The sequence below is a fragment of the Epinephelus lanceolatus genome, chromosome 17, assembly GCF_041903045.1.
Source record: "Epinephelus lanceolatus isolate andai-2023 chromosome 17, ASM4190304v1, whole genome shotgun sequence".
Taxonomy (NCBI): Eukaryota; Metazoa; Chordata; class Actinopteri; order Perciformes; family Serranidae; genus Epinephelus; species Epinephelus lanceolatus.
This window is the reverse complement of record NC_135750.1, coordinates 16,046,453-16,073,929: the sequence shown is the minus strand read 5'-3', so window position 1 is coordinate 16,073,929 and position 27,477 is coordinate 16,046,453. Positions and strand designations below refer to the sequence as shown.

General features: G+C 40.8%; 1 protein-coding gene across 1 annotated transcript in view; it reads right to left on the bottom strand.

The window, feature by feature from the left end:
- Positions 1-27,477, bottom strand: part of bicc1a (BicC family RNA binding protein 1a) — an 89,793-nt gene that overhangs the window by 56,595 nt on the left and 5,721 nt on the right. The window contains exon 2 of the mRNA XM_033613643.2: positions 1,606-1,652. Coding sequence (XP_033469534.2) covers positions 1,606-1,652 — 47 coding nt within the window. The remainder of the gene's footprint in view (positions 1-1,605; positions 1,653-27,477) is intronic.

Below are 27,477 nucleotides of genomic sequence, written 5' to 3'. Positions count from 1 at the left end.
GGTAAAACTTTAATGTTGCCGTAGGGCAAATTGGTTTGTAGTCAGTAAAGGGAGACATAACAAAACGATATGACAATACAGCTCACATACAGAACACCAAGACCGATGGGACAAAGGAATATCTGTACCTATAGGTAGAGTATTTTGGAAGGATAAACCTCCGCCCCGAAAGAAGGAAGCAGCTGAAACTCATGTAAAGGATGCAGAGAGTCGGACACGACGGACTGAGCCCTTGACATGAGCCTCTCCTCATAAAGCTGTGTAAGATTTATCAGCTGATATCTCCCCTTCATTCCACAGAAAAACTGGACAAGTGTCATAGATTAACTTATCAACTAAGTCAAAGTAATAACTAACTACGTAAATATATAAATCTTGACCTGAACATCAAACTAACCATACAAAATCTCATTGGCAAAAATTTTAATTTTTTGACCAATCATTTTTCCTCAGTTTGTGTGTGGAGCCTCCATGCAAAGCGGTGATCAGAGATGGGCAGTTTTTCTGGTACTTGTAGTTGAAATATGTATTTCAATTAACTTTTAAGTATTTTGTGACTGGTAAATAATTAAAGCCATCTTGACTCTCCTGAGCCTTGTTTTTTCTGCTGATACGTGTATGTAAGGTTTAATGTTGTATGACATAATGCATATATATATATATTATATGCAATATATAATGCATCCAAGGTGATGTTGTTGAGTAATGCATTAAGTAGTGTAACAATTACTTTCTACAAGGAGTAATTCAGTAAAGCATTACTTTATGCAAAGTAAAGTGTAATAAGTAACACATACTTTTTTTGATTAATGACCCCACCACTGGTAACGACAGCATATCAAAGTTTATAGTTGTCTCATTAGGGACATTTTTCCACATGATCAGTATTATAAATCGTTTATATCATCCAGTGCAGGTCAGGATTAACTGTAGAAATAAAAAGGAAACTCACTGCACCATCACTAATAAATGTTCAGAGCCGATTTCATTCGGAGGCTTTAATAGAGCATGTACTTTAAGAACTAATCCTTGTAGTCGGAGCTTGTATAAAAAGACCATTAATTAATAAACCTGAGTGTTTAAACTCTGCAGTGACTCTTGAGCACCACAAAGGGTCACACACTTGACTGCTCAGTGAGCACCAGTGACACAATGTGAGCACGTTGTGATTAAGAAAAAAAACATTCAGGACTATTTAAGATCACCGAGGCAAATCCTTGTTTTATTGGATCTAACGAAGCTTCAGAGCATTAACTAATTAAATCAGTGACAAAGAAAAGTCAGTGAGGCAGAGCTGGCTGGAGCAGACCTGCGTTTAACCTCTCCCTGATTTTAAACTGCGGAGATGATCTGCTGTATTATGGTATATTATGTAAGTGAGAAAGGCCTGCAGTGTTGTGTCAGCTGTGTTATAGGATCAGAGACCCGGGGCGATTCAACGTCAATGTCGTTCCGTTGTTTTTGTTTGTTTTGATATGTAATTGCAAGCGACTGGAGGAGCACCTGACATCTGCTCCCTTAGCCAAGAGAGAAGTGCTGCTCGGCGGACTTGAACGCAACCCAGAGACAAAGCGAACACTATCCAAGAGCAGACTACACACTCACCTTCTGAAAGAAATCCTCTCCACCGTTGACTCTCCCCTCTGTGGCAGCTAGAGTGAGACAGAGAAAGAGAAAAATAAATTCATAAAACCACACAGAGCAAGATCAGTTTTTTTCCTTGCATACAAGGTAACCTTAAAACAGCCAAATCACTCAGAGATTATCCAGTCTTCCTGAAATGTTACGGTATCTTCACTCAGAGCTGTGTTTATGGTGGATCTCTATTTCTTTGGATATTGTGTTTGGCACGGCCGATGATTCTGCTCATATGGAGGAATGGAAGAAAATGTTCCAAGTAATTTTCTATAATCCTGGAGATTGGCTACAGCTTCCGTGTAACAAATTGATGGATACAGTGGAAATATTTGGGCATTTTACAGTAGCCGTTAATGGAGTATTTCATACCACACTTGGGTCAACTGGCGTCTGCTTTGCACTTCTTAAAAAGGCTTTCACAGTTTTGAAATTCACCCGGCGGCATACTGTACACCTCAACCCTGGGCGACTTCAGTATATGAAAACCTGACTGTCCAAAAGCACCTGTAAACAAAATGAGCACTTAGGGGAGCCCTGGGGTTTTAAAGTAATTTTCAGGTGAAAAACGCCAAGAACCCCCTCAGCTGATACAGTAAGCTGGACAGAGACAGAAGGCCAACCACCAAATCAAATGGAGCCTGTAGTCACTCCAACACATCTGCAAGTCCTTCGAACTGTGGCCGCTCTGTTGATGCAAAATACATATCTACTCTCCAAGGAGAAATCTCATGTTCCTCTGTCATTTGGGAGCACAGGGAAGGTTTAATGATGCATTACAGCCAGCGTTCGTGAATCTGTTGCTGTCTGTGCAAATCTGGGTCAGGAGCAGCAGCAGAGTCAATGCGGGTTATACAGTTCAGGCGTAAACGCTGGCCTCAAGAACCATGTTATGATTAAAAGAAAACCAAAGTCCGGTTTTGTTTCATGTGCAGAAGACAACGCTTTTGTTTCAGAATGAATAGTTGCTCAATTAAAACAGATTTAGGAGTTTTTAATTCCTGGATGTAGCACATTAGTGTTGGCTGAGTATGATCAGCCAATCAATCCACAGGAAACTGAATCAGGAACTATTTTTATAACTGATTAACTGTAAGTTGTTCCTAAAGCGAAAACGGAAAAAAATCCTCAGGTTCCAACTTGGCAATTGTTAGGACATGCTAATTCTCTTTGTCTTATGTGAGGGGAAATTCAGTATTTTTCGTGCAGGGCCAGTTCAAAACATGCCTGTTTGGCCTGTGGAGACCCGCTTGTACAACTTCCTACTCGACACCGCACTTTCTTGGGTCCTAAGCAAAACGACTGGGCCCAAAACAGCGATAGATTTATTATGATGTTTGGATATGAAAACAAATGGACACGATGTCAAGCTCAGCTCACATCCCAGCTACATCAGCTGATCTCAAACAGCCAATCAACTGATGGAGCAGCTGATTGATGGCAAGGGCGCTCTATTTAAACTGCTCTGGTCTGCCTACTGTTGCTGCTTCCTCTGCAAGCGGCTTTGCAACCTGCCTCCACCCCAGCTCCTCCTTTTCATGCTGTGTCTGACTTATCAATCTCATTTCTGTTTATCATTGATGCTGGTTCTGTTCTGTTCCCGAGGGGTCTTTACTGCTGCTCTGTCTGCCTTAGGCTTTCCATGTAGGCATGTGGAAGAGGCTTTCTGCGTAGGCCTGAGGAAAGGCAGAGAGGCCACAGAGCAGACCCTTACCGCCAAATATAATACTGCAAATGGAAATAAAGTTTTCTTTGAGTGTTCCTGACTGAGCTAAATTATGTTGCTATTTTAACTTATCTAACTTATACCCCAAAATAACTCACAAAAAAGGCTCTTAAAGCACTTATGGGATACGCTGATTTTCAAGCGGCTTTGTCTCATAATAATGTGGGTAGTATGTGTAAATTAAATATGGTAAACTTCCCCTCATCTTACCAGCACCCAGATCTTCCTGCTCATCTCTAGCTGACACATGACTGTTGCTTGAACTACAGATAGTACTTCCACGCTTTCACATGCCTGTCACCACGGACACAAAGAGTACAGAAGCTGTAAGATCTGAAAATGAAAATCAAATGGTAAAACCAGGCAGTGCTGATCAAATATAAACCAAGATTTTTGCCTATCTCTCTCCTAAAATGTCTTCAGAAACAATAGCACAGGCTGCCCACAAGGATGTGTTCTTTCTACTGTGCTATTCTCTCTGTTAATGAATGAATTTATGATCAATAGCAAATATTTTAAATTGTTTAAATAAGCTGATGACATGGTCTTAGTCTGTCTTTTGCAGCAAACAGATCCATCAGGTGAAGCTGCCTACCTGGTCCACACCAAGGACTATCAAACATGGTGTCACATCAGCAAGTTAGAAATTAATGTGAACAAGACTAAAGAATTGATTATTCACACGAAACAAGATCTGAAGACAGAGCCAGTTTCACTTAACAGCCAAAGTGTTGAAACTCTGGAAAATTTTAAATACCTTGGGTTCTGGACTCCTGTGTGAGCTTCTTTGGAAATACTGAGTATATTTTCAAGAAATTCTCACAGTGACTTTATCTTCTTAGGAAGATATTGGTATTGGTGTGAGTAAGCAGATTTTAGAATTAGTGTACCAAACTATGGTTGAGAATGTAATGTCTCACCTTCCTGTCTAGCACTGTCACTTTAACTGTACATCCAAGAATAAACTTTTTAGGATTGTGACAATGGTAAGTAAAATAGCTGGCAAGCCACAAAAGCCCTTGACCCAACTCTTTACAGAAAGGTCGAGTAAGAAAGCGAGGAGTATCTTGGAAGACAGCTCCCATCCTCTCTTCAGCCAGTTTGAGATCCTGAGCTCCGGGAGGCGCTTAAGAGTCCCTCTGGTGACCAAAAATGTATTTAGGAAGTCCTTCATGCCAAGTGCCATCAGTATTCTTAACTCAACAATGTGATTGATGAGTTTTAAACCATAGACAATGATCTGAGTTCATATGTTAAGTGTTTTGTAATGACTTTGTATGTTTGTTTTACTGACTATTTCTCTGCCTTTAACAATGCTGTCTTTTGGTAAGCCAAAGACAAATTTCCATCCATGGTGTACAATAAAGATATATCCTATTCTATTCTAAACATGTTTTACTGCACTGTTTGGCTGTAATACAAGAATTTGTGAACAGTATCCAGTGTCCTGTACTGTAAAGATGGAGTCTTTCAATACTGAGATCAAACAGTAAAACTACGCAGTGCTAATCAAATATGAAGAGATTCTGTTACTGTGGTGTCCATTTCCCACCTCCAATGTTTTCTGAGAAACCCACTGTAGCTTACCATTAACTCTAGATTACTTGTTACAAGCCTGCCACCATATTGTTTCCTGTATCAATACAGCCAAGCTGCATTACGTCACCCACTAGGGGGAGCACTTTATTGGTCCAGTGCAGTGCAGTGCATTCTGGTAGTTGTAGGTTTTCTATCTCTTGAGCTAAAACAAATGCCACAGCCCTTTTTCTCTGTTTTCTCTGGTTATGTGCCACCAATTTCAAACATCTGTGTGTCTTTCAACTGCATAGACAGCTGACTACAGCAAGACCATCTTTCTAGCAGTGAAATGCTTCTTTAAAAAGTCTCCTTGGGCTTCAGGGAACCAGCAGAAGAGGAATATACACTTAATTAATCCCTGAGGTGTAATTGCTATATACACACGGTCCCAGAAAACACACACATGCACAAACAGGACCTATACATGCATCAAATGGAGAGATGTCAAAGTGACAGTGCTGCCCATGGACAGGCACCCCGAGCAGTTGGGGTTTGGTGCCTTGCTCAGGACACCTCGGGAGTGCCCAGGAAGCAAACTGGCACCTCTCCAGCTATGAGTCCACGCTCCATATGAACTGATATGAACTGACAACCTTCAGTGCCCCACCCAAGTCCCTATGGACTGAGCTACTGCCGCCCAGCTTCCAACTTGGGCGAACGTGATAATCACTACAGAACAACCTACGGAAAACTGGTATGATGACCATTTGTCTAACAAATAGTTGGTAGCTGCGGCCCTTTACTTAAAAAGATCTTCTTTTGCAACCATATGGTGATTAGAAAACTAAAAAGTAGATTATTTTTATGTACTGTGAACATATATTAGCAAATATTAGTTTAAAAAAGGGATGTTTTGGAACAGGGAAACAAGAATCTCCTTATCAGTACTTTTATTTTCCTAAATGGTAAAGTTATCTCCCCCAGACTGAAAATATTTCATGGCTGTAAAAGTATCTTGAAACACATCAAATCTGTTGCTCTTGAAAGTATATACTGCCTGCAGTGAACACAGTACCACATGATGTGAAACCTGGGTGTGAAAGGCATTGTTATGTTTTCACCCATCAACACCACATTTCAGAGCTCAAACAGAAAATGAAAACTCTCTCACTGAACACATTTTCCACCAGACCCGATATCACAGCCTTCGGCGATGCAGTAAAGCCTACATCATGAGCATTTAACACATGCTTGTACTTACACAGGCTGCCCAGTAAACAAATGCAGACCACAGTTTATGAAGACAGGGAGACTGGTCTGCCTTGGCTCAAACAGTAAGTCGATTTCAGATGAGATTTGTTTACATCAGATGCTCACCACCCCATTACACAGATAACAGATGAATACTGGCTGCTCGTTGGCTCATCATTCCCAACAGAATAACAATAAAAGGAAATCTGAAGAGGATGCAGAATATAAACTGTTGGCCAATGAAGGGTAACAATACGTCAGAGTCTTTTTTCATTAAAGGGTTGCAGAAATGAGATACTTTGACCACCAACTATCACCTTACATGACTTTATTGTCTCAACTAAAACAAGACAATGTCCGATGATAGAGACTGCCAATCAATTGAACTATGACCCATCCAATTATGCCAATGTTTCAATCATGATACATGCTTCAGAAACACAGTTATCCAAAGAAAGTTCCAACTGCAGTGACTCTCACTGAAGAGTAACATCTGCAGATGGGAAGTGTCACAGATGGAAAATAACAAAGCAATGTTTGATGCATCTTCAGCTGCTTTGAGTACCTCAGATGTTTGTTTAAGTTACAGTAATTTTTTAGTAAATGATGCTCACAGTGACGCACTCGGCGTACAGCCAAATGCTGGGGATGATAAATAGTGAAGAAATGGCATGCAGCTTGGCGTAAAAACTGACGGGGGCTGAATCGGACACACTCTAATGCAGCTGAAACGATTCTTCATTTTGTTGTTCAAAGAAAATTAATTTATAATTTTGAGCATTGACTGGTTGTAAAAGAACCTGATAAAATACCAAATACCAAATACTTGTTGGTCACAGCCTCCAAAACTCAAACACTTGTTTGCTTTACTTTATATTACATGATGGTAAATGAAAACGTTCTTTGGCTTGTCAGATAATACTTTATCATTTTTAAGACGAGTGATGCGGGTGCTGTGCCAGACGGTCGTGGTGAAGAGAGAGCTGAGCCAGAGGGCAAAGCTTTCGATTTACTGGTCCATCTACGTCTCAACCCTCACCTATGGTCACTAACTCCGGGTAATGACCGAAACAATGAGGTCGCGGATACAAGCGGCCGAAATGAGCTGCCTCTGTGGGGTGACTGTGCTCAGCCTTAGAGATAGGGTGAGGAGCTTGGACATCCAGAAGGAGCTCGGAGTAGAGCCACTGCTCCTTCGCTTCGAAAGGGGTCAGTTGAGGTGGTTCGGGCATCTGATCAGGATGCCTCCTGGGTGCCTCCTGTTAGAGGTGTTCAGGGCACGTCCCACTGGTAGGAGGCCCCGGGGCAGACCCAGAACACGCCGGAGGGATTACATATCTCATCTGGTCTGGGAACGCCTTGGGGTCCCTCAGGAGGAGCTGAAAAGTGTTGCTGGGGCGAGGGACGTCTGAAATACTTTGCTCAGCCTGCTGCCTCCGCGAACTGACTTCAGTTATGTGGTTAAAAATTAATGGATGGTATTGGAGGTATAGGAAGTGGACAGGCACTTGTCATTATCCAGATGTTTACAGGACAAATAATTTTATATATATATATATATATATATATATATATATATATATATATATATATATGTATATACAGTACAGGCCAAAAGTTTGGATACACCTTCTCATTCAATGCGTTTTCTTTATTTTCATGACTATTTACATTGTAGATTCTCACTGAAGGCATCAAAACTATGAATGAACACATGTGGAGTTATGTACTTAACAAAAAAAGGTGAAATAACTGAAAACATGTTTTATATTCTAGTTTCTTCAAAATAGCCACCCTTTGCTCTGATTACTGCTTTGCACACTCTTGGCATTCTCTCCATGAGCTTCAAGAGGTAGTCACCTGAAATGGTTTCCACTTCACAGGTGTGCCTTATCAGGGTTAATTAGTGGAATTTCTTGCTTTATCAATGGGGTTGGGACCATCAGTTGTGTTGTGCACAAGTCAGGTTAATACACAGCCGACAGCCCTATTGGACAACTGTTAAAATTCATATTATGGCAAGAACCAATCAGCTAACTAAAGAAAAACCAGTGGCCATCATTACTTTAAAAAATGAAGGTCAGTCAGTCCGGAAAATTGCAAAAACTTTAAATGTGTCCCCAAGTGGAGTCGCAAAAACCATCAAGCGCTACAACGAAACTGGCACACATGAGGACCGACCCAGGAAAGGAAGACCAAGAGTCACCTCTGCTTCTGAGGATAAGTTCATCCGAGTCACCAGCCTCAGAAATCACAAGTTAACAGCAGCTCAGATCAGAGACCAGATGAATGCCACACAGAGTTCTAGCAGCAGACCCATCTCTAGAACAACTGTTAAGAGGAGACTGCACAAATCAGGCCTTCATGGTCAAATAGCTGCTAGGAAACCACTGCTAAGGAGAGGCAACAAGCAGAAGAGATTTGTTTGGGCCAAGAAACACAAGGAATGGACATTAGACCAGTGGAAATCTGTGCTTTGGTCTGATGAGTCCAAATTTGAGATCTTTGGTTCCAACCGCCGTGTCTTTGTGAGACGCAGAAAAGGTGAACGGATGGATTCCACATGCCTGGTTCCCACTGTGAAGCATGGAGGAGGAGATGTGATGGTGTGGGGGTGTTTTGCTGGTGACACTGTTGGGGATTTATTCAAAATTGAAGGCACACTGAACCAACATGGCTACCACAGCATCCTGCAGCGACATGCCATCCCATCCGGTTTGCGTTTAGTTGGACGATCATTTATTTTTCAACAGGACAATGACCCCAAACACACCTCCAGGCTGTGTAAGGGCTATTTGACCAAGAAGGAGAGTGATGGAGTGCTGCGGCAGATGACCTGGCCTCCACAGTCACTGGACCTGAACCCAATCGAGATGGTTTGGGGTGAGCTGGACCGCAGAGTGAAGGCAAAGGGGCCAACAAGTGCTAAACACCTCTGGGAACTCCTTCAAGACTGTTGGAAAACCATTTCAGGTGACTACCTCTTGAAGCTCATGGAGAGAATGCCAAGAGTGTGCAAAGCAGTAATCAGAGCAAAGGGTGGCTATTTTGAAGAAACTAGAATATAAAACATGTTTTCAGCTATTTCACCTTTTTTTGTTAAGTACATAACTCCACATGTGTTCATTCATAGTTTTGATGCCTTCAGTGAGAATCTACAATGTAAATAGTCATGAAAATAAAGAAAACGCATTGAATGAGAAGGTGTGTCCAAACTTTTGGCCTGTACTGTATATATATATATATAAAATCAAAAAAAAGTCCACCTTAATTATGGCCCTGGACAATCTGTGCTGTATTTACACAAGCAAATATATTTAGTTAATCTCTATGATAGTAGGTACAAGTGTTTACAACCAATATTTAGTTTAGATAAGATCCAGCTTTGAGGTAGAATGACTAAGAACAGCTCCAACTGAAGCGCTCAGTTCTTAGGTGGCCTGAAGTCATCCAAGTTTATGAAAGACGATGTTACTTCAAGCGTTTCCTGTAAGAACTAAGACAAACAAAAGAAGTGCAGCAACATCCAATGGACTGTTTTTTTCCCTATATGTCTCGTAGAGCAGGCAAGCTGCTCTTTTTCTCTGTGGTATTATTTTTTATCAGCAAACAAAAGGTAAATCCCAAGGTACAGTGTCTGTCAGTAGCAAATTAATGAGACAGATATAAAACATAGTGTGCAAATTACAATGCTACTTACAAACATGTCAAAATACTTTAGTCAGTGATGATTCTGAACTTTGGTTTCTTATGATCATACAGTATATCCAAATTATATGTTTCAGTTGAACTGTCACTGAATAGCAAACTTACTGGAAATGTAACAGAGGTCTATTTTTGTTCTCAGAGAAAACATTTACTAAGAAAGAAAAAGGCAAACAGCCTTTGCTGTATGTCTGCCAGAGTTGTGGGGATGCCGTCAATCAAAGAGACAGATGTGACTATAATTCCAACAATAAATGAATTAACTGATTGGTTGTCTATTTAATTAATCACCATCTAATTTTGGAATTAAATAATTGATCTGAGCTTTTTTTTTTAATAAGAAAAAGTAAAAAATTCTCTGATTCCAGCTTCTTGAACATGAATAATTTGTGATTTCTTTACTCCTCTGTGACAGTAAACTGAATATCTTTGGGTTGTGGACCAAACAAGACATCTGAGGACGTCATCTTGGACTTCAGGAAACACAGATTTTTCACCATTTTCTAGCATATCCTCCTGAGACCTGAACTTTTGTTTGGTATGCATTTTTAATTTCTCCTAGCTATTTGGGATCAGTAGGACCCAATAAGTATAAAAAACTAAACATCGTCTACAATGTTACAGCCCCATTGTCCTCAAACGAGTTTTCAAAGAGTACTTCCTAATTAACAGCGTCTTATCTTGTTACTGTTGCTAAAATTGTTCAATATTTTTGCCATATCAAACTACAAACATTATTAATCATAAATAAACAAGTTTTAGTCATAAAATGTGATCAGGTTTTGGACCTTGTCCACTTTTGTGTCGGGATTGGCTGCAGACTGACTTGGCAGAGATGGCTGCCATCTTGTTTTTACATGGATTAGTGTATTGTGCTCTTACTACCACTAGATGGCACAAAAAAGGGTCGAGGACAACAGGTTTAACTTAAGTAGAATTATGCATAAGGTCAAGTAAACCCAAAATGTGATGCCCTGTGAGGTCACAGGGTCTCAGGAGGATACTGTAGACCAAACAATTGTTAGTTGCCGGATGTGATTATGTTATATTATGGCGAGAAAGTACAACAATTGGTGCCAGTAATTACACAACAGACATCACTAATTGGGCAGGTGTGTGCAGGTAGCACTGGCTTGATATCTATATTTCAATAGTAGTTCACTAATGCTGCCAAACTGCATTCAAATTCCATTTCAGCTGCATCCACAAAGTGCCTGATGCATTTTTAAATGTTATGTTATTTATCCAAAAACTGAACTGCAAAGAATTACATGCAACTTCCTCTTCTCCAGAACACATAAAAATATGCATTACTGGTTTTTGCGCGTCTAACATCAGCCTCAGAGGGAGATGCTTTACAGTCAGACATGTGCACATATGAAATATCAGCTTTTTCCTCTTTACTCCAGTCAGCCTTTGAAGCCAACTGATGACTTAAAACAGCACACAAACTATAACACTTTGTTTGCTGAAGGAACTACATCAGCAGTGTTAGATAAGAGGTCAAAACTCTGATGTCACAGTCAAACAACACAGTCACATAACATGATTCACGAGACGGTTAAAAAAAGAAAATACGTATGAAATACAATGAATTTTGTTTTAACCTTGTTACAAAGATCAACACAAACAACTGCCAATGGAATTTTTGGCATGTGAGCGCAGTGAGCTGAAAGGAATCTGATATAGAACGTGAGTGAAAACATGAGCCATGTGCTGAGAGCAAAACATCCTGTTGGCACATGTGTGGTGCGTAAACCGGCCGTGGGAGAACCCAGAGCAGAGACAGGAGGGGAGCAGCAGGGTGTCCTACGAGCTCTGGGATATATTACAACATGGAGGCCGAGAGTCTCATACCATTCCCCACCTATTCTAAACCTGCCCTGTGCTATAGGTTAAAAAAGTAGTGGTTCAGGTTTTGAAAAATACATGAATGACAAAATTTTTGACTTGAATTCTGCCTTTAATTTGCCACAAGGCAACAGCTTTTAAAGGCATTTGCAGATACTTGGAGAGCTTCTTAGAGCAGAGAAACTTGTCTTGTGTTCATTAATGACCATTTTCCTGGCTGGAAAAAAACTGAGCTTTGTAGGTGGGATTAAGAATGCGGATGTCATCATTGTGAGTAAGAGAATGGTGAAAAAGCACGAATGACATCATCACAGCTACACACACACTGTTGTAAGATGAGTTACAACAACTCTTAAATGAGGGTATTTCTTTGAGTCACATGACAAATATCAAGCATTGAAGCTGAAGACTACAAGAAGAAAATGTAAAAGGGGTTACAACAAAGGGAGGTTACCGGACCTTTGCAGCCCATCTCTGCTTGAGACTAGCAGCTCGAGGCTACATCAGCTGCTAGAAGCATTACACACTTGAGTCTTGACTGAACTGCTAAAGGGTTGAGTTGCATTGTGGGTAATGTAGGCAACAGGTTTTGACAAGAGAACAGAATGTGTGGAATGAAAAAAGACAATATTTCTGGGTCTGCTGCATCCATTTTCAGGGTTTCCCACACATACATTTATTTGTGGTGAGCTGCCACGTTTTGATTTTCTATTTTTGGGCCTGGACCGTGCATTACGAGCACAGTTGGAATATATATTAATATACACCACTCGGTTATTATTTGCTCCACAGACAGAGCAGCACCAGGCGCAGTGAAACCTAACCTTCAGTACACTTCAGAGTTGAAATTTTGCTTTCACTCACAGACAGCTGCTCCTCTCATCCGCCAATCTGGTCTGATTGGATTGACTGATCAATTATCCACTCAGCAACTTGTCATCAGTTACCCCCACGCACTGACTGTAATTCTGTGGGAAACACTGAGTCTTTTTTTAACTGGCAATCCTGAGTCTAAGGGGCCGTACACATGCTGAGTGCAGGCATGCTCAAACGCCAAAGCAACGCTGTTGTGGCAGGCACACACTCCCCAACACAAATTTCTCAGGGTGCGACGGCTGTGCCACAAGATAAGTTCAACTTTTGGAACGCAGCAGCGCACATATTGCATGGCATGTGACGAGGAACAACCAATCACAGCTGACAGATATCTTTCCCTTCTTCCGTAAATATCAGTCTGTTATAAATATAGAGAAGTTGATCATTTTGGTGCAGGGCTACCCAGAACTTTACATCTGTCCCATGGACAATAGGCCCACAGACTTATAAACAACGCCTGGAGGAAGATCAGCTCTGCACTTAAGGTTGCTTAGCAGACTCAGACGCAAGCTGCCAACTCACTCTTGAAAGCTGGCTCAAAAAAGACACAAACGTAGCACCCAGCACCCGACCTCGCATTTTCCAGGCGGGTGAATACGTGGCATGTGTACGGCCCCTAACTATGTTATATGAGTGCAAAGCACAGCTGCTTGTAATGATTACTACCCACTACTACAGCTAATAACCCCAGAAAACTGCTAACATGATAGTGATGTGGTGGAATAATGTAGTGAAAACAAAATGGCAATCCAACCCAATAATCCTGCTACCTCAGCGCTGCATTGTGACATCATTTAAAAAAGGGTCATGATGGTTTTGCATGTTTTAATCTACATGTTGCATATACTGTGTGATCCCTGCTGACCATTTTGTTAAAGCTACTGTTGCATTCAAGACCAATATCTAAGATCTGAAAGTCAGCTGCTGACTGGCAACCTTCTAAATGCAGGAAACCACCAAATTCAAATATGTTGGTAAATCCCCTCTTTATTCCTCACAACATTCGTGTTTGCTTGTGTTGTAGATTTGATTTGCCAACAACAAAAGATCTTTTACATTCGTCTCGGTCCCCTTTTCTCAAATAACTGACAGGCATTTTGCCACAAAAATGCACAGCTCATGCCTCATTACTTAGATTACTGAGAAACCTATTATTTTGTCCGCCAACCGAAAAACCCTATTTAAATTATAGGCTTTCCTCAAGCCTGAACGGTTGGACGAGAGTTGAAGAGCACATCCCTCGTTCAGCATTTATTTTCAGTTTTTAGTAGCTCTGATTGATATCAAAGAGATTTGGTTTCTTTTGTTTCTCCAGTGCTAAAGCGGACTAATGGTGTTTTTATTGTTTCGGTGCAGGTTATATGAGGACAATGCAGCGCTCCTCCCATCCAGCTTGTAAAGGCATAACAGCTGAACAAAGACACAAGACCCCTGAGAGCACATCGCATGTTGCAATCAATTCTGTCCTCTGCCTTTTTTTCAAAAATATGGAGCAAATAATGTGCCACTAATTTAAAGCAGTTACCTTGATTGTCTATTAATATTGGTAAAGTAAACATGCTGGTTACAGCTAATCAGATCCACACCCTCTGATTCTCTCTATGTAATTGTCTAATGCATCGAATCACTGTCACTGCATGTAAAGAATGGAGAGAAGTTGCAGGCATGAAGGGCTCGACGCTGGCAGAGGCAGCGGGGTCTGGTATCCATTATTTTGTGGAGAGACTGACTTTCTGGGAGATTCCGCTGTTTTGACACTGAAGGAATGTAAACAGTGTTGATTTCTACAGTTATGGCTTCACTCCACAAACAATCAAGCAAACAATAAGAGACATAAGCCCTAATAAACCAAATCAAAGCATTGTGACATGAATATTTTCGCTATTAGCTAGTTTAAGTCGTATACTATCCAGGTTTAATGGAAAAGTGGATAAATCCACAATGACTTTCCAATAACAGGGCAAATACCTCATAGCTCACATGTAAGCCAATATCCATTTATTTTGAACACTATATCAGTCATTCAATAACCTCCATATATGAAATATATACACCTGGTAACCCAACATTTATGCTGTGCCAGAATTACCAAGCGAAATCCTTCATGTCAAAGGATTTCTATGCAGGCAGGAGCTTTTTAAGATTACAAAAAGCAAAGCAAGGCCCCTAAAGGCACCAGCTAAATCTCTAAATTTTCAGAGCTGCTTAGACAAAATCCTCTGCACTGGCAATAATCACAAGAGGACTTAAGGTGAAACTTGGGACATTCACAGAAAAGTCTACACAAGCATTAAAACAAGAAAAGTTATACAACTCCTATTTCCACTGGATAGGATTTCATAACAAATGACAACTCTAATCCAGGAAAAGTTTGACATCTCAGTCCACCGTCTGCTCACATGCCTCGACTAAAGTGAGACAGATTACTATTAAAGCCAGACCTATGAGCCCCACCCTCGGCTGAGAGCACGGCGACTAGTATGAAAGGACTACATTTCCCATGTTGTGTGAAAAGAGCGGGAGAGCGGGATGTTTCACACCAGCTCTCACATGTCCCTTCCTCCAGTGTGCGCAGCAGCTCTCAGCTGATTCAACACGGAGCTAATGAGAGAGCCTCAGGGAGCCAAGGCAAAACATGGATACACACGCAATGTAAAGAACTCATTGGATCATGCTCATAAATACATGAGCATATGTACAGATGGAATCATCTTACGTCATGATCATTTCTTCAAACTAGATTTAGATCATCATAAAAATAATAATCTGCCTTCCTCTCAAGTTTGGAGTTTTATTCTGTTATTCTGTTATTATTATGGGATGTCACAGTCAAAACATGGAATGATAATGTTGAATGTAAAACTGAGAAAGATAGTTTGACAGTTAAGTTAGTTGTGTTACTCATTTTGTGTACTGTTGCCAACTCCTCAGTAAGAAAAGTAGCTATTGGCTGTCCTAAAAGTCACTAGAAGTCGCCAAATGATGTCACTGCCTAATTTGCATAATTGTCCATACGCATGTAATCGTAATGGCTGCTGTAGGAAAGAGGAATAATGTCGTGGGAGAGACAAAAACTGAGTAAAAAAAACACCCTGAATATGTTTAGAACTACAAATGAACCTTCTTTCTGTGATTTATATTAGACAAAGAAAATTTTACATTTACACCCCACCCTGACTGTAAACCAGGTCGGGATCAGCCAGCGGCAGTTCTGCGTATGCGCAATTCACTTGCAGTCTGGTCATGGAGGGGTTAACATCTCCTGCTCTGACTGCTGCTGGGAGGGAAGACTGGGCTGTCTGTGAGTACTTTAGGGCGAGGGAAGGGCCCATGGCAGCATCCGCGGCTCGTTGAGAAGAAAAAGAATGAAACGTGCTCTCACGACAGAGTCTCCAGAAGTCTTCAATAACATCAGAAAAAGTCGCTAGATTTGTCGCTAGTCGCTTTTTTGAAAAAGAGTCGCTAGAGGGGTCTGAAAAGTCGCTAAATATAGCGACAAAGTCGTTAAGTTGGCAACACTGGTTCTGTGTGTGGGGAAATGGATAAAACTCAATTTACATGTAATTTAATATTGTGATTACAGGTCAACTGATAGTGGATTTTTACTGGCTGATATTATAACAATAGTTTGGAGCAGGAAAAAGCTGATAGCTAATTAATCGGCCGATAACATGTTTTTTTTCCATGGCTGCTCGAGCCCTGAGGCCTGGAGTCGGCGCCTATGGCACTGAGCTGTTTTTAGGAGGAACTTTAGGAGGATCAAACTGTGCAACTAATATCAGTCAATGAATAATTACGTGGCTGGATTATTTGGAAGAAAGTAGGCTGACGCCAAATTGGTAAGTAAAGCTGGATAGTTTCTTATCCTTGTATTGTGTAGGTCTACAACAAGCTTAAACGTGGCCTGCTCATAAATGATGGGACACAGAATAAAATCATTTTTATGTAGGACTTTATGCCCCGACTCCACTTGAACAGTGTAAGAACAGCATTACAATTGTAAAAATCGAGCAAAGCATGACAGCAAAGCATCACCTAACAGCTTCGCGAGACAACTACTGTGATGAGAAATTGACTGAAAACAGGTCTCTTTTGACATGAACGCCAAAAAAAACAGCCTTGTGGTAAAATCAGCTGTCCGCCAGGGACAAAGTCACATTCCATATCGCTAGAAAAATGCAGGAATAATTGTTTTTTGAGAAAAGTATATCTGAAGTAAAAATGTGATTGAAAGTTTGATGCGCATTTATGGCTGGAGCACACTGAGTGCCGACCCCTCCTGGTCTCGAGGAAATTATGAGCTAACAGTCATTCAGATTATCAGAAATGTATTTCACACACACACTGCAAGTTGCTTGCTACTTAATTATAGCAAAATTATATCAACCATGTTTGCTAGCAAAACAGAGAAAGCACATAATGCTATTCTATAATCAGCAACCTTATAATGTCCTTAATAAAGAAGTAAAGCTGTCCTCCATTAGTTAACTTTCATTTAAATCATACAAATTATCTAAAGTGCACATTACCTTGTATTTGGGGGGTACTCTGTGCAAAAGTCTTACAGCCTTACCATGTGATAAGTGGAGGTCAGAGCTATCGGCCACTATCGGAGCCCCGTTCCGCCATTAAGGATACTTTAACGTCCTATTGGCGCTGATTAATCTGCCAAACTGATAAATCGGTCGACCTCTATTTGTGATATTGATATGTGTCATGATAGAGCAGATTTCCTGGTAGTTCAGCTGAGGATTTTGATGAAATGACTAACTGGAAATGTCCAATTTTAGCTCATGAAGTAATTAAATACAAATCACTTCATCACACAGGTTTTTTGCCCTTATTCTGAAAAGACAATATTTCTGCTAAGCTGTTTACAATGCTAATGAAAATGAATATTGCACTAATATTCCGGTTTACATGCAGCCGTGCATACTTAAAATAAGATGCCCGAACATGTCTTTTATCATGGGAAAATATAGAAAAGTAGGACAGCTGGAGCCATTTTGCTTCTTTGCGTCGTAATACGTTTTTTTCCAAGGCTTTCCACCTGTGGCGGCCTTGTTCGACCGTGCAAACACAGCCTCCTACTTTCATTCCTTCAACCACCTTCTTGAAAAGGTCATTATTATCAAAAACCTGTTGAAATCCAAGTCTTTCATAATGTTTAAAAACAGGTGTGTTTCTACTTCTGGACAGGAATGCAGGCTTTATTTCAGCCATGCAAATTGTTGGCTAGCTGGCTACGAAACAATCCATGACAACGCACAGAGCTGACCATTTACAGACAAGAGGCCGTGTGTTGCAAACTGCTGTAAAAACCCCAAATGAGACACAGTTTCTGAATGTGCTGTATAAATGTCCAAAGAAGAACATCGAAATATTCCACATCTTAAACAGCAAATGCCAAATTAGGAAAAAAAGGCCTAATTCGATATATACAAACGGAATATGCTGTTTACATGACTTGTATCAAATTTGAAAATATAGTCATAGTCTGAATGACAGTGAAATATTAGTGTGTATGTAAGCGTAGCAGATGATTTGCCTCCAAAATTGCCTGTCAAAGCCAGACACACCCAGATATATTAAAATGAAGGGCTACCTTTGTATGCACGGAGCAGCAAAGTGTATGACAAATCTATGTCTCACAGTATATATCTTTATATCGTCCACCTCTATTCCTCACACACAGACTAATTTAAATAAAAAAGGGCTCCCTGAAGGGTAAATAACAAGTAAAGGAGACAGTACATTCTGTACAATCAATAGCATTCAGTCAGGTTGGTATTCAGTGACCGAGGGGGAGCTGTTGTCATCAATCAAACCTAAACGCCTAAACTTCAAAGACAGGATGCTTCTACGAGTGTATCACCTTGCAGTTGACACACAGTTGGCAGTAATGGAGTTGACATCTAAATGAAAACAGACAAAAGCCAACACTTAACTTTCCCCTGTGAACTGCTTTGGCATACGTTACACAAGTTGGCTCCTAAACAAAAGACTCCAGCGCCTGAGAAACACTTTCACTGCTTCTCCAAGACAGCAGTGGTATCTAATCACAGAGCAAGGATTTGGGAAGTTTACTATTACAGCAGAGCTGTTTGCTCTCTGTGATCTTTCATATCAAAACTGCCAGAGAAACATCCTGAGCTTTCATCACCGACCTCTTTATCTGCGTATGTTAAAAGAAAATTGGGAGGTTATTAATATTTTGTGACAGACAAATATGTCTCTGACAACAAATCCTACTTTTGGGATTCAACTGTTAAGCTGTTTATCTATCGTGTGAGATCATTTGTTAGCCTAATAGTTGCTTCTTAGGATTCACATTCCTCTCGCTATGGACATTTGGACAAGTGAAAATACATGTGATGCTTTCAAGTCTGAGCAAAAGTACAGTTTTTTTTATATATATGTATCTTGGCAACATAGCTGGTTGTCTCGCAAGTGATATTATACTGCCCATTTTCTACAAAATAAACAATAAATACATAGGTGATGCACATTTTATTCAGCTCTGTAAAATGGTATGGTGGTTATGGAGTTCTTTGAAGTTATAATCCTTAAGATTTTTGAGTTCAAACAACATTATTGATGCTATTTATTGTCAGCATTTTTTAAACAGTAACAGTAATTCAAAGTAGCATTACCTCTCTATAATAGTAGTTTTCACTGTTAGTAGCTTGGAGAGGGCAATAGGGCCAAGATATTTTATCACTGTATGAGTGTATGTAACCATTCAGTCCTTCATAACATTTGATTATTTACCTTTTACAGAGTTAAAAACGAAAGCCTCAAAGCAGTAAAACTAAAATTCTTCTAAGAAGCTTTAAGTTTTCTCAGAATTCCAGTGTTACAGGTTTCAGTATAGTATTCACAACTTCCACCTCCTCCTCCATTTCATCCTGAGTCACGTTGCCTTGCAAGTTAACTGGAGTCGCCAGATAATCACAAGATCATATAAGAATTTAGCAAAGCCTGCCACAAACAGCACCCATGGTAGAAACAGTGTTGCCAAATCGCTAACAGTGGACACATTTCTCTCATTGCATGGTATATACGGTCATATTGCCCAACCCTATCAGTAGCACTGGGCGATGTGGCCCTAATAACATTTTTTATTAATTTAAGAAAATAGAATTGCAACAAAATAAGTAATATAGTTTACAAGTCACCCTAACAGTTTGTCATCAAATATTCAGTACAAATTAAAATGATCTCTCATTTCTTTAGTTTGTGAACAACAGTAACTCAGAGTGAGATTCAGATTCTGTATACAATATTAATAGTTCAACAAAATAAAATCTACCACAAATTACACATTTAAACAGCTCCCAAATACAAAAAATGTCCCCTGGGATCTATATATATATAAATCAACAGGTGATTTCCTGAGTGACTGAGTTGTTGTTTTTTCCACCTGGACCTTTATGCTCTGCCATTTCTCCTCTAATCATCACACTGTAACCTCTGTGACAGGCTGTTATGATACCACAACTATCGCACATTCACATATATGGAGTTTTTTGTCGAGCTGCGAGCGTCATGTAGGCTTACATTACCACAGGTTTATGACAAAATCACTTGCCGACACCGACTCCCTTGTGCGCAGGGCGAGAGAGGAGAGGGAGAGATGCTGTGCTGCTGCCAGAGGAGCCGCTGACTGAGTTCCCTCTGAGCGGTAACTCACTAAAAGAGTCTGAGAAGTCCGGGCCGCCACAGCTTATTCCACACTACTGCTGCTGCAACTCTTTTTGGAACCACCATGGAGTCACTAATAATTTCTCTTTCAGCCATGCTTGTTGTTACCGTGGTTAACAGTATGACGTCCTATGTAAACACGTCAAAATATTGTGAGTATCACCATATGATATTAAAAATCATACCGGTATCATCGTGAATGAGATGATATGGCACACCAATTAGTGGCATAGTCCACCATTCCTGCACTGATGACATCAAAGCAGACAATGCAGTGTGGGAGCCAGCTGGCAAACTATGGGAATTTGTTTGGCTGCACTACAACAGATACACACGTTGCTCTTGTGTTGGATTTCTGACCAAGCAGCTGCCCAACCAGTATCTGATGTAGCACAAAACCTCACACAGTAGCCCTGTGCCTCACCAAATGAACCAGAACTGAAATCTTACAGGATATTACTCAATGCTTTGAAACCACTATCACTTTTCTAGCTTTGGTAAATGCAGTTAATACCCACAGAAATGAACACCTGTCAGCGTACTTCTGTGCTGAGCAGAAGTCACCCTCTGCACTCAAAACAGCTCCTCTCTCCTCTCAACTCCTGCAGGGTTGCCAAGCAACTGTGCTATCAAATAAATGCACTAAGTGCCACATGTTACTTTCCGGCAGACAAAGATGACAGCCTGCCAGAGAAACTAGACTCATCGACCTCGAGGTCACTTGGATGAGGTCTGAAAATAATCAAAAATAGACTTTAAGTTGTAGTCTGTTTTTCCACTATGTCCATGAACAGACCATCATGACCTCACGTTAACAACGAGCTTTATGTACACACAAGCATCTCTGCAGTCAGATCATCCAGCCCAGGAAATGAGACAGCTTGCATCAGGCTGTTGTTGGTAACATGTTTGGGTTATCATCTCCTCCTTTATCTGTCTTGTGTGAACGCTGCCAAGTGATTACACAACGCTGTACATTCCTGGTGCCTGGTATCTACTGTGTTAGATCCCCCACGGAGCATAGGGAGTCAGTCTCACTTAACAGGCCCCAGAGTTGCACTGTAAACATTACAATGTACTATTGGGAAATCATTGACATCTCACATCATCATTTTAACCGTAGAGTCATGCACAGGATTGAAGTGATGGAAATTCTTTCCTCGATTACTCTACTTGATCACTGAGCCTCTGAGTTATCTCCGCTATGTCCAATCAGAGAAGTTTATGCAGAACAGAACAGCTCTAAGGAAATTAACATAATCCAGTTAGGGTCTTTTATTAAAATTCCTGCTCTTGGACAAACTTCTCTTTTTCCACCCTCTCTCCTTTGTTCAAGTGGACAATATCCTGGCCAGAACTAGATCAAAAAAGGTGCTCTTATAAAAATGCTTTCTCTCCAATCAAGGCAAGTGGAGAAAAGGCAGATTGTACTGGATGGTGAATGAGGAGAGAGAACAACAAACCAAAACCCGAGGTTCTCCAAAGATAAACACAGAAAGCTCTGGGGGTGGGGGGGTGGGGGTGGTGGTGGTGAAGGGCCGGGTGGTGTGTGTGTGTGTGTGTGTGTGTTTCTGCCTTTATGTGTGTGTGGTGAGTGCGCACGCGTGCGGGGTAAGTCAGGAGTGCCCCCCCAAAAAACGTTTCTAAAATAGCAACCGCAAACCAGACAGAATGTAAATCTGCACTTTGAAAAGGGTTGAAGAAAAAGAGCTTTGAGGGGCGTAGAAAAACAGGTATTCATTTCAGCCCATTTACAGTTCCAGGAGCATAGAAATGGGTCACAGCACTCCAGCTCCACTCGGACGGCTGAAATAGGACTCCTGGTTTTATTTTCTTGAGTAATGAATTACAGGTTTTTCCGCCGACTGAAGCTCAATTATATTACAGCTCCTGAAAGCTTCATCATGCCCAGGATGAAGGAATTCAACGCGTAAGCAAAGTCGAATAGAATTGTTTAATTGTATCAGCATGTTTCAGTAAAATCTGTAAGAAAGAGAGGAGAAAGGAGCGAGAGGGAAAGTGGCAAGAGGCAGCCGAGCAAAGCCCAGTGAAGATAAAAATCCACCAGTTAAATCAACTGAACCATTTAAATTACAAACTGAATGCTGTGACGTGTGTTTGCTTCCCATATGGCCCCCTCTCCCAAAATGTACTATGCACAGACACATGTAGAGAGACTTTAAAGGTCTAGTGTGTAGGATTTAGTAGCATCTAGTCGTGGGGTTGCAGCACTGAGACTTCTCCCGTGTGCCAAGTGTGTAGGAGAACTAGTGGCTAATGCAAAAACAACGATCTACAGATCCTAGATCCGATCTAAAGTCAAGTGCAAGCAGGTTTCTTAAGGTAAACAATTTAAGAAATATCAAAAAATAGGGCTGCACAATATGCAAAAAGATTATTTCGACACCAGTTTCATCACGATACAGTATCAAATCAATTCATTAAACGATACGATATTTGCCGATATCAAGTCTGCCGCAATTACGATTTCAATTTGATGAGATTCAGGGGCCTGCGATCAATATGAGACGATATCATATACTCATTTAACACATTATGTTACAGAAGAAGCTGCCCCCCTTTTCTTTTTACTTTTGGCCATAGAAGATAAAAACAACACATGAATAATAAGTGCAGTAAATTTTACTTTAACCTGACTCCACGAACACGCATAAAAACAGTACACTGAATAAGTTAACCTTCAGGGCTTTCTGCCAGAAAGAATCTTCTGGCAAGATCATTTCACAAAAGCATCAAATTCAGCTCAGTAACTCACATGATTTATGGACAAAACAATTTTGTTTTGCTAGTTACACATTATTAGCTTAAACATGTTGACACTGCATGAATTAGCCTAGCAGCTAGCAGACTTTTCCTCTACTCATAGCTCAACAAATGACATGTAACAATATCATTTTTCTTACTCACAGACGGTCTTAAGTCACCATGTCTCCTAACAAAACAGCTCAGTTGAATTTCAGAAGGGATTCACGCTGTTTCAGCCTGACATTGTTGAAACAGCAGCTAACATTGCTGCCATGAGAAATTAGCAGAGTGAGATGCTCGTGTTTTAACTCGCAACTCACATACAGCATGTTCTTTATCTGTTGACCTGCATTTTCTCCATAATCGAAAATGTTTTCACACTGCTGATTTATGTCCATCCATCCATCCATTTTCATCTGCTTATCCGGGGCCGGGTCGCGGGGGCAGCAGGCCTAGCAAAGCACCCCAGACATCCCTCTCCCCAGTGACGCTTTCCAGCTCCTCCTGGGGGACCCCAAGGCGTTCCCAGGCCAGACAAGATATGTAATCCTTCCAGCTTGTTCTGGGTCTGTCCCGTGGCCTCCTACCAGTGGGACGTGCCCGGGACACCTCCAGCGGGAGGGACCCAAGAGGCATCCTAATCGGATGCCCAAACCACCAAGTATAAATCACTGTTATGTCCAAGAGGATTTTTGTCATCCTCATCATCTTTGTGGCTGCTTGTCATCTGCCTGCCCCTGTTTGACAGTGACACATAGTTCCAAAATAATGGAATAACATAAAGATGATGATATGGATTGATGTTTTAACTTTGCATAGATGATACTGGATCGCTGAAAATAATCTATAAATAATAATGATGTTATTTGCTGCTGTTATTTGTTATTTTAAGCATGTTCCTGTACATCTGGAATATGATTTGTAGGCTGGGCATCACTGTAAAACTAGGGATGCACCAATCCAATATCTGGATCGAATATTGGCCCCGATATCATCAAAAGAGATGGATCAGGTATCGGAAAGTGCAACCTATACCTGAGGCGATCCTTTCCCTTTAAATCTATTGCAACGCGAGCCACGTCATACGCCATGGAGCAAAGGAGAGAATCTGCTGTGTGGAGGTATTTCACACTATTTCAACTGCTGTTGCACAATTGTTTATTTTTGTTAAAAATAAATAGTTCATTATTGCATTAATCTGTTTCATTTTATCATAGGAAAGAACTGTGCAGTCATCAATGTCTGATGCCTCTAGTCTTTTCTGTTCTACATGTAAAGGTATATAGCTTTTTAGGTCAACCATGGTATCGGATCGGTATCAGGTATCGGACGATACTCAAAGCCACAGCATCGGGATCGGTATCGAAACTGAAAAAGCTAGATCGGTGCATCTCTATGTAACACCACAATGCTTTATTTGTAATGTTGTATTGTGACACAATTTACCTTTACGGAATAGGTGCTGCTCTGGTGATTTGGATATTGAAGCTGGTCATATTGCAATTTCAGTGCTTACTTCAGTTAATTAGATTGTGAAACTTAAGTTTGGATATTTTCTTACAACCCTATTCAGTGTCCCTCCTACGCAGTCGTTCATCTTGACAGCAGATGAAGATTGAAGACTAAGACTAGAGACTGTACCATCAATACAGTCTGAACAACAGGCCAATCCTACCCTTTCCCTCAAACTGACAACAGGATTAGTGTCACTATTTCACAGGTCACAGTTCAATCAGAGTGAACTCTGTGAGGAACTTGAGGCAGAACCTGGAAGCCAATGTGTGTGAAAGTAAATGAATATCTGCTTTATTGAAATGAATGTGAAGCTTTTTTTGTGTCCTGACAGTGGTAACTACTCTGACTGTGATCCACGACTACAAAATAAGCACAACTGCTGCTTTGCCACACTCACACACACACACATTTTGTAAAGAATCCAGTCCGAATCTGGTTTAAACATCACAGTATCTCCCAATGGCAGATGATAACCTCATCAGAGGGAAAGCACAATTTTCACATCAGAGAGGATTTTCCTTTCTAGTGCTGGCTCTGTCTATTGTTTTCCACCCTTCAGTGCATTTTTCCAAAAGGTGGTGTGTGTAAGGTTTCTCCCAAAGTCCCCCTGCCTCTCCATCTTTGCTTTTACTTCAAACTACTCCATGTAATGCTATTATATATTAGAGCACTGAAATCAAAATAGCTTTAACATTGTATCTAATTATCCATTATAGAGATGATTATATGCAATTAAGTGTGTGGGTACACTGTTAACTTTCTTCGCTGCAAAACCGAGGAGCGCAAGCTACAAAAACACAAGTGTTTGTGATGTCTGTGTGTTTCAGTAATGTTTCTGCCTGGGTTTGGTCGGGTTACGAGGTGAGGACGGCGTCGTAGTGTCAGAATAAAGACCCGGGAAAGTCCAACAACTCCACAGTGGATCTGACGGAGGCTGGAACAACAGAACAGTGTTCGAATGCTCAAGAGGGAGCAATAGAGGGAGAGAGAAGAGAAAGCCTGCAGCACATTCCCCACAAGACACTCACTTCCTGTCTGTGAGTCTTACTCAGCACCCAGGAGGACGAGGAGGATGAGGCCCTCACACATACTCCCCTCATTATGTGGGTTTTGAAGCCAGAGAAATAATTCTCCAAACAATAAAGGGAAAAAAAAGAATACTGAGAAATATAATTGCATTTTCAGCAGAGGACAATTTTCCCTTCTCAGAGGATGACTTTCCACTGGCCTCTAAATGAAAGTATTCTTATTTTGTGTGGCCCACAGATAACATTGTATGTGAGAAACATTTCAGCACACATGAACAAAACAACTCCTCTATCACTACATACTGAGAATACCTGTACTTTCTCATTACCATATGCAACAGTTTTTCCGTTCTGAGACAAAGCCGCCCAATAATAGTCTGTGGTTTAGGAGCAGGAAAACAAATTAGTTCAATGAAGAAAATGATTCACTTAGCCTAATTGCAGGTTGTTGTTGCAGTTACTGGCCCACCAGGAGGCCGTGCTAAGTCACAAACACCACTGAACTCTCATCATTACTAGTCTGAGCAGGGAATCCCACAGCCAGCTCCTCAAATTGACCCATACATGGGTGAATGCATAGGTGATGCACGCTTAAAAAAAACGCATGGAAAACCTTGTTGCACATGCAGAAAATGTTACCTCTTTCCCACACTTGCCTCTGGACTCTTCACATCATAATGAATGTAAGAAAAAACAAGACACAAAAGTTCTCTTATACTGTTCCCTGTACACATAAAACTATCTTTCAGGCTTTCATGCCTGTGTCAAGGTATCCAAGCCATTAACTTGGGGAGTTCTATTCTAGGGTGCCAACAGTACAACCGTTAAACCCAGATGGCTGTCAGGGTGAGATTTTGTTGTCACTTTACACTCTATTTACTGATCTAAGCCCAGGGAACCTGCGTCGCTGCCAATGTGAGAGACAGTAAATTTGTAATTGCAAAGCAGTTAACAATTTCCATTTTCTCCTGATGCAAACGGTGCCAGAACGGGGGCGTGAAATACGGCTGATCCAAACAGAGGGTAGTTTAGGTGTGTACGCTGGGATTTTGCTCCGTTGTGGAATCATTCTGGTGAGTCACCAACATATTCTAATGGGTACAGAGTGCTACTCTGTCATTTCTATTCTCCAAAATTTATGCAACCCCCTGACTATATGGCTCTTCAACAGTCTGATGTCCCACTCTGACACCTTTTCTGAGTACAGCCAGGTTTATTGTGAGGACAGCATTTATGGATTCTGACAAAAAGCTAATATAAATGTTATTATGGCACTAAACTTTAGATGCATTGCTACAAGTGATCAGATTTCTCCGGCCAAACGTGAAAAATGACACTTGCCTGTCGGGCACATCAGTTATCCGATTAGTAGATAAAATGCTGATGTTGATATAGATTAAATAATAGATCAAACTAATTCAATTTTATTTATAAAGCCCAATATCACAAATCACAATTTGCCTCAGAGGGCTGTACAGCGTCAGACATCCCTCTGTCCTCACAGCAGATAAGGAATCCCTTCCCCCAAAAACCTGGTGGTAGGAACCTCAGGAAGAGCAACTGAGGAGGGATCCCTCCGCCATGACGGACAGATGGCGTGTGTACAAAACAGATCAACATAATAATCCCTGTCTTCTATTAATGCTGATTAATAGTTTGCTCTACCATTGCAGAGGGCCTTCCAGTACATTTTAACACTGCTTTGCCAGACTAACCAAGATTATTCCAGTTTGGTTTAATGCCAATTTCTTTCAAATTTTCGAGATACTTGTTTTAATTTTTGGTTTGGGTAGTTATACCATGGAGTTAACTTTGTTTGTCTCATTATCTTCTTTTTAAAAGGGACATTCTGTAGGATTTTCTCCCATCATACGTTGAAACCGTTCATTGCATTCAAACGGA